At 62.5% G+C, this 8426-nt stretch overlaps 1 protein-coding gene across 4 annotated transcripts in view; it reads left to right on the forward strand.

The window, feature by feature from the left end:
* The window catches only part of RAI1 (retinoic acid induced 1), a 58563-nt gene extending 50462 nt beyond the window's left edge, over window positions 1–8101 (forward strand). For 3 of the 4 annotated variants that reach the window (XM_042864087.1, XM_042864089.1, XM_042864088.1), the window contains exons 3-6: window positions 553–6094; window positions 6962–7055; window positions 7319–7368; window positions 7781–8101. In XM_042864087.1, the coding sequence (XP_042720021.1) occupies window positions 569–6094; window positions 6962–7055; window positions 7319–7368; window positions 7781–7795 (5685 nt within the window). In that variant the 5' untranslated portion in view covers window positions 553–568 and the 3' untranslated portion in view covers window positions 7796–8101. The remainder of the gene's footprint in view (window positions 1–552; window positions 6095–6961; window positions 7056–7318; window positions 7369–7780) is intronic. The other variant, XM_042864090.1, reaches the window with a different exon arrangement.
* The last annotated feature ends 325 nt before the right edge of the window (window positions 8102–8426 follow it).

The following is an 8426-nucleotide window of genomic DNA, read 5'->3' on the forward strand; positions in this document are numbered from 1 at the left end:
GCAACACAAAGCGATGCGATGTGATGCAGAGTGATGCAATGCAAGGTGACAGTGCAGGGCAGCATATAGCAATGCAATGCAAGGTGACAATGCAGGGCAATGTAAAGCGATGCAAAGCAAGGTGATGCAGAGCAGGCTGATGTAAAGCAATGTAATGCAAGATGACAATGCAGGGTGATATAAACCGATGCAACACAAGGTGATGTGACACCAGGCAATGCAATGCAAGGTGATGCAAAGCGATGAAGCGATGGGAGGTGGCACGGTGCAGGACAATGTCAAGCAATGCATTTCAAGGTGATGCAATGCATTGCAAAGTGATGCAATGCTGGGCGACGCGATGCCAGGCAAGGCAGCGCAGGGTGTTGCAGTGCAGTGTTAGGTGCCGCGGTCCCGGCAGCACGAGGGGAGGCCGTGGCAGCGAGGCCATGCCCTGGCAGCAGAGGCGATGCCTGCGGTGCCACAGCTCAGTCACCTCTGCACGCGGCCACGCTCCCCGGCCCTCCACAGCAGCGCTGCTTCATTTGAATTCTCGCCTCTCTCTCTTCGCAGATAACAAGCCCGCGCCATGCAGTCCTTTCGAGAAAGGTGTGGTTTCCATGGCAACCAGCAGAGCTACCAGCCGACTTCACAAGATACATCACGCCTGGAGAATTACAGGCATCAAAGTCAGGCAGGGCCGAACTGCGAGCGGCAGAGGCTGGTGGCGAAGGAGTACTACAGTCAGCAGCAACTGCCATACGCGGGCTACGAGAACAGCGCCGCGGAGAAATACCACCGGGGAAACAAGCAATTAGCAGGGCAGCAGCTGCAAGGCAGGCCGGCCTTTTCCAATTACGCTGTGCAGGAGAACAGCCCCTACCCGGCGCGCTATTCGGGGGACGAGAGCCTGCAGGCGTGGGGCGGGCAGCCACCGGCGCTGCCCAAGTATGAGGACAGCCTGATGAAGAAGACGTCGCCGGCAGCGGGAGGGCGGCCGTACCACGAGCCGGCAGCGGCCCCACTGCCCTTCCGGACTCACTTCCCACAGCAGCAGCAGCAGCAGCCGCCCGCGCTGCCCTACCCTAAGCTGCAGAGGCAGAAGCTGCCCAACGACGTCTCTTCGCCCATGCCCTTCTCGCAGAGCCCCCATTTTGGGCAGCACTCACAGTCCTTCCCCGCCTCCTCCACTTATTCCTCTGTGCCAGGGGGCAGCCAGCCGGCGCATTCCTACAAGAGCTGCACGGCACCTTCAGGGCAGCCGCCGCTGGAGCGGCCCCTGGGCAGTGCCGCCAGCCTCGCCCCTGGCCCCCGTGTGCCCAACCTGCACGGTTACCAGCCCAACCGCATTGGCTATGAGCAGCCCCCACAGCCTCCCCCGCAGCCCCCGCCGCCGCCGCAGCCCCCGCAGCCCCCGCAGCCTCCTCAGCCCCAACCTCAGCCCTTGCAGGGGAGGCATCACGCCCCAGAGAGCCTCCACTACCAAAACTTGGCCAAGTATCAGCATTACAACCAAGCGGGGCAGACCTACTGCCAGGGTGACGCACCGCCCGTCCGCACGCCGGAGCAGTACTACCAAACCTTCAGCCCCAGCGCCAGCCACTCGCCGGCACGCTCCGTCGGTCGCTCCCCGTCCTACAGCTCTACGCCGTCCCCCCTGATGCCCAACCTGGAGAACTTTCAGTACAGCCAGCAGCCACTCAATGCCGGCGCCTTCCCGGCCGGCATCACTGACCACAGCCATTTCATGCCGCTGCTCAACCCCTCTCCCACTGACGGGACGAGCCCAGATGCTCAATCTGGGAATTGCAAGAATTTGCCGAAGGAGAAACTGCCTGAAAACCTTCTGTCAGACCTGAGCCTGCAGAGCCTGACGGCGCTCACCTCCCAGGTGGAGAACATCTCCAACACCGTCCAGCAGCTGCTGCTTTCCAAATCAGCCGTGCCCCAGAAAAAGGGCATCAAGACCCCAGCGAGGACCCCTGAGCAACTCAAGGGGCAGCACTGCAGCCCAGAGAGCAGCACGTACTCCGCAGAGCAGGTTGGGACCCCGCTGTCGGACCCACTCAGCACCCCGCAGTCTGTCCACGCTGAGACACAGGATGCTGACTATCTGAGCGGCTCGGAGGACCAGCTGGAGAGGAGCTTCCTGTACTGCAACCAGAACCGCAGCCCTGCCCGTGTCAACAGCAACTCCAAGGCAAAGCCCGAGTCGGTGTCCACGTGCTCTGTCACCTCCCCAGATGATATGTCCACCAAATCGGATGACTCCTTCCAGAGCATCCATGCCAGCCTGCCCCTGGAGTCTTTCACCAAGTATGTGACCAACGAGCGGGACTGTCCCCGGCTGCTGCTCAGTGCACTGTCCCAGGAGGAGCTGGCCTCCGAGATCATCGTCCTGCAGGACGCCATCAATGAGAAGGAGGACAAAGCCTGGCCCAATTCACCCATGTTGAGCAAGGAGGCCACAAAATCCCCCTTCCAGCTGGAGAACCACCGGCCATGCCTGGACTCCATGGTGAAGGGCTCATGGCCCAGCCAGGGTGACTCCAGCACCCTCACTGAGCCCCTCAAGATGGACAAGGCTTCGGGGGGCAGCACAGGGAAGGACTTTGGGGACGAGGTGTACGAGGGTCCCCAGGTGGAGTTTGCGGCCACTGAGACCAAGGACACACTTAAGGATGCGGGCCCGTTGGCTTTCAACTCCAAGCCCAGCGTCCCAGCTGCTACTTCCAGTGCAGGGGCCTCCAGCTTCAGCTGCTATTCAAACACCACAGCCAACTCGGTGGGCTCTGAAAATGCCATGGAACACTTTGAGTGGCCAGAGGAGAACCTGGGCGAGGCATGCCTCAGGTGGAAGGAGCTGGGCTCAGGCCTGCAAGCCTCTGACCTCCCCAAAGGCCTCTTCCCCAGCAAAATGGGAGGGTCCTGCAAGGAGAAAAAAAATGCTTGTGGCTTGGACCTGTGCGATGGCGAGCAGCCAGACAAGAGTGAGACGACCCGGGACTTTGGCCAGCAGGCAATGGAGGAGGAAGAGGAGGAGACGCTGACCTACGATGAGGCCACGAAGGTGGACAGTGAGAGGTGGCTGCAGGACACGCGGCACTGCTGCACAGCTGGGGACTTCAGTGAGATCCCTATGATCTCATCACCGGAGCTGAAGGAGTCGGACCTGGAGGTGGAGGAGTACTCCTCACTCTGCGAGCTGGCGGGCACGGAGCAGAAGTCGGTGCCCTACGCTGCCTCACCTCCCAAGCCCCCAGAGATACCCGCCGTGCTGTCTGCCAGCGAGGTGCCCATGTCTGCCGAGGAGACCGTCAGCACGGTAGAGAAGGAGAGTTCTGTGCCCTCGACGCGTCTCTCCGGTCAGTCCATCATCCTGCTGGGCCCAGCAGTGGGCACGGAGACCAAGGTGAAGAGCTGGTTCAAATCCTCCCTGCCCCACATCCAGCCTGAGGAGGAGAGTGGGGGAGTAGAGAAATCCCACCCGGAAGCAGTAGACTCTGAACCTGTTTTGTCACTTGGGGTGAAGAAGCAACCGGCACCTGAAAATGCATTGGTGAAAACAGAGCCTGTCTCACGGGGCAAGAACCTTCGCAACAAAAGGATCCACTGCCGGCTGCCGGAGGAGGACAGTGCTGGCAATGCAGTGCCGAGCCCCTTCAGTGAGCTGCCAGCACTGTGCGTGGGGCCGGACGGACAAGGGGAGATGCTGAGCAAGAATGTGCACAGCCAGACGCCCAGGTTTGCAGCGGAGGGCTTGCCGGCACGCATGTGCACCCGCTCCTTCACCGCCCTCACTGAGCCCCGTGCCCCGGCCCCGCTGGAGGGGCTGAAGGCACCAATGCACCAGGAGAAGATGGGCAAGAAGCCAGCATGCGGTGTGAAGCAGCGGGTGGCTTTCAAAGCTAGGAAGCGCAGCGGCCGGCCAGCCCCTAAGGTCATCCAGAGCGCCGGTGGTGATGCCACCATCACGGTGTCCAGCTTGGTGCCAGCTGAAGAGGTGGTGGGGCCGGGGCCGACGGATGGGGATGTGGCAGATGGTGGGGAGAGGGACCAGCGCTCGATGATCCTGCGCTCCCGGACGAAGACACAGGAGGTTTTCTACACAAAGAGGCGGCGGGGCAAGCGGGCAGCTGATGTTCGACTGAAGAACTGCAAAGCACCCAAAAAGCTCATCTCCAACAACCACCTCCCACCCGCCTTCAAGTTGACCCCCCCGGGCAGCCCCCACAAGGAGGGAAAGGTGGGCACCAGGATGAAGCTGCCCAAGGCGGGGCCAGGGGTGGGCGGCAAGATGTCAGAGCGGCCCCTGCACTCGCTGAAGAGGAAGTCCACCTTCATCTCCCCCATCCCTGCCAAGAAGAGGAACCTCGTCCTGCGCAGCAACAGCGGTGGCGTGAAGGAGGAGAAGCCGGAGGGTCCCCACAGCCTCTTCAAGAAGATGCCTGTGGCCAAGAAGGTGAAAGCAAAGCTGCCTCCCAAGAGCCCCGGCGAAGCCGTCCCCAAACCCCCCCCAGTGAAGGAGGCCCCCGACGTCTGTATCAAAATCACCTCGCGGGCGGCCTTCCAGGAGGCCACCAAGACCAAAGTGCTGCCTCCCCGCAAGGGCCGCGGCCTCAAGCTGGAGGCCATCGTGCAGAAGATCACCTCGCCCAACCTGAAGAAGTTCACCTGCAAAACGGCAGCGGCAGCGGCCACGGTGGCAGCCACCTACGGCACCTCGCTGAGCGTGGCAGGGACGGAGCGCGAGCGGGCGGTGAAGCACGGCGCTGTGGCCCCAGCGGTGGGTGATGCGCGGCTGCCCAAACTGGCGGCGGCACAGAAGGCACCCACCGTGCCGCCGGCTGAGCAGTTGTGCCGGAACCCTCATGGCAGAGCGCTGAAGGGGAAACCAGGCAGCGGGAAGAAGCTCTCTGCTGACGGCTCGCAGAGTGAGGGCTGCGTGCAGGCTGCTGGGGCACAGCCCAGCTCGGCTGTGGTGGCCAAGAACATGGCGCTGCTGCCCAAGAAGAGGAACCGTAAGGGCAAAGCGGCGGCGCTGGGCATGGCCAAGGCACCCCTCGGCCCCGCGCTGCCGCTGTCACCCCGTGAGCGTGCAGCCGGGCCGGGCGGTGGGGATGAGGGCAAGAAACCAAAGAGCGAGGAGAAGGAGGTGGCGGGAGGCGACGGGCCAATGGCGGGTGGGACGGCGCGGGGGGCAAAGCCACGGGCCAACCATGCCAACTACAACGGCTACTCCAAGCGGCAGCGCAAGCGTTTGGGCCACGGCAAAGCCAAAGCGGTGCCGGTGCGCTGCAAGAGCCGGGGCAAGCGGCGGCGGCCAGCCCAGCAAGCCCCGCTGCCGGACCCCGCCGAGCCCGAGATCCGCCTCAAATACATCTCCTGCAAGAGGCTGCGGGCCGACAGCCGGGCCCCCCCCTTTGCTCCCTACATCCACGTAGAGCGGCGCGGCGACTTCACCACTGCCTGCACCGTCATCAACTCGCCTGGCGACGAGGCCCGGCTGCAGCGGGGGCCCTCCGGCACCGTGCCCAGACCACGGGCGGCCCTGCCGGCCTCCTCCGCCATGCACCTGGGGCCGGTGGTGTCCAAGGCGCTGAGCGCGGCCTGCTTGGTGTGCTGCCTGTGCCGCAGCCCCGCCAACTACAAGGACCTGGGCGACCTTTGCGGGCCCTACTACCCTGAGGACTGTCTGCCCAAAAAGAAGTCGCGGCTGAAGGAGAAAGCGCGGGCGGAGGGCGAGGAGGGCGGCGCAGCGGAGAGGCCCCGCGGGGTGGCAGAGAGCGGCTGGGCAGCCGGCGGCAGGGCGGGCAGGCAGGAGGGTGCCACGGAGCCGGGCAAGCCGAGTGTGCTGCGCTCCAGCCCCCGGGGTGTGTTCCGAAGGCTGCAGAGCTGCTACTGCTGTGACGAGAGGACAGAGGGCGAGGAGGCGGCCGAAAAGCCCCGGCGGCACGAATGTACCAAGGCCGAGTCCCCCCTGCAGCCCGAGCCGGCGGGTGACACGCAGGAGCACTGGCTGCACGAGGCCTGTGCCGTATGGACCGCTGGGGTGTTCCTGGTGGCGGGGAAGCTCTACGGGCTGCAGGAGGCCGTCAAGGCGGCTGCCGACCTGGTAAGAGCTCGGCCGTCTGCCCCTCACGGGGTGGGCCCTGAATAATAACAGAAGCAGCAGCAAAGCTGGGAGCAGCCTCTCCTGTGGCGTTCGCCATCCTCATTTAGCTGAAGCCATTTCTGTGGCTGCTCCCCATTTCCAGCCCGGACCCCTCTGGTGCTACAGCCCCATAGCAACTGAAGGCTAATGGCGTGTTGCTGAGCAGCTGACGTGGCTGGGTGATAAGGGGTTAAAACGAATAGGGTTGGTCTGCAACATCCGGGCATTAGGAGTCACCCTGGGAGGCTGGGGCTGGCGTTCAGATGTGCAAACCCAGCTGGCTTCCCATGGGCTGCCGCCTCCCAGAGAGCTCCTGAGATCTCCTTCAGCCTTAGGAGCGTCTGTATGCTGTTCAGTCATGCAGCAGCTCGCAGAGGGACAGATGCAGGGTGGGAGGTGGGAACGGGCGGCCTGATGCCGGGATGATGGGCAGCTGGAGACAGGGGAAGGTACAGTCCTGCCCTGCTTCTGGTGTAGAGGGACAGGAGCATGAGAACGTCAGGAGAGCAAAATGGGGAGGAGGGTACTGGGAGACTGCCATGGAGACGTGGGGTTTTGTGCCACGGCCATGCCAGCAGAGGCGGGGCCTGCAGCAAGCCCTTCCTGACCAGGTTTGGGGCTGGCTGCATCCATTCCATGACCACCAGGTAGAAATGCAGTGCCGGCCGGAGGCTGCAGCCCTCCCTGCTATGGCCCCCACCATGTCACTTCATCTCCATGCCTCCCATGTTGCCATAGGGGCTTCTTGCCTTTGTGCCAGGCTCTGATGGGATCTTTCTATCTCTGCCTCTCTCCCACCCTGCTCTGGATTCCTGGCTGCGGTGAAAGAAGTGCTCAAGCTGCCAGCAAGCAGGAGCCACCGTGGGCTGCTGCCAGAAGGGGTGCCCCCACACCTACCACTACGCGTGTGCCGTCGACACAGGTGAGCCCAGGTGCTGGCATTGGGATGCGGGGACCCCCCTGCTTCCTCTGACCCTGCTGATGGCAGAGCTGGGTGGTCTGGGGGCTCTGCACGAATGGTGATGATCTCTGTAGTCTGTGTCCCAAATTTGGCCAATTTCAGCTAAACTCTTCCTGCAAGCGGTGTGGCTCCTCTGGATGTGGCAGGGAGGATGCTGTGTCCTTGCTGCCCAAAGACAGCTGGTGGTAGGGGCTGCCCTCACATGCCCTCTCTTTTCCCTACAGGTTGCTTATTAACTGAAGAGAGCTTCTCTCTGAGATGTCCCAAACATAAGGTAAGCCCAGAGTCCTCGTGTCCCAAATGTCTCCAGCCCCTGAGGGAGGTAGATCTGCTTTCAGACCATGTCACCATGTCCACCAGGACATCCCACTCCCCAGCACAGCTACTCCCAGTTTCAGCCTCAGTGGTCATCATAGAGTCGTTACTTCCTGGGGGACACCAGGCACCCATGTGACCCTTGAAGCTGTGACAAGTGGGGGCTGCACTCCTACCTCCTCTTGACAGACTGTGGGGTTGTGTCCCCTTAACATGGAGCAGGGAGAGTGTTGATTTAACCTGTGCTAAAACCACACCCTCAGCCCTAATAGGCACATCCCCATCAGCTGGGGACAGAGGGGCATCCCCCCCTACCCCCCCATGTGCCTTATGTCTTGCCTCCTGCTAACACTCCATCCTTGTCCCCACAGAGACAGCCGGTGTAGCAGCATGGGAGGTGCATGGCCCCCGCCACCAGCGAGGGACCCTCAGGGGGGTGGCAGTGCCACCATCCCCATCTCGGAGCCATCGGGGGTCACCAGAGGAGTGTGGCCCCCGGGGTGGGCACAGCGCTGCCGGCCGCCCCCCTGCCTCTCTCCCCAGAGCCCCTCTGAGTGGGCAGAGCCCCTGGGGTGTCAGAACGGGGCCGGGGGCACGGAGCCCCCCAGTGTGGCGTGACGGGGTCACCAGCAGTGCTGACACCCGGCACGGCGAACACAGAGACTCTGCTCCAGGACTATGTGAGCTGCACAGGGGTGGGATAGGGTGGGGGTTGGGGGGTGTGGGGAGGGAGCTGGGGGGGGGGCCCAGCGGGCCCGTGTCCGAGGGGGTCCCTGCGATGTTGTCTTACTCTGGGGCCGCCGGACACCCACGTGGGTTCCGGGTCTCCATATCTCACACTGATCTGATCTGAGATGTTGCCTTCAGCAAACCTCATGGTGTCTGTCTGTATATACGTGCGCGATGGAGAAAAGAAAAAGGAAAAAAAAAAAAAAGAAGAAAAAACACTAGAAAAAAAGAAAAAAGAAAAAAGAAAAAAAAAAGAAGAAAAAAACCCAACCCCCAATGGCCTGCTGT

Source organism: Lagopus leucura, unplaced genomic scaffold (genome assembly GCF_019238085.1).
Source record: "Lagopus leucura isolate 7727_CA_CO unplaced genomic scaffold, USGS_WTPT01 Super-Scaffold_760, whole genome shotgun sequence".
NCBI lineage: Eukaryota > Metazoa > Chordata > Aves > Galliformes > Phasianidae > Lagopus > Lagopus leucura.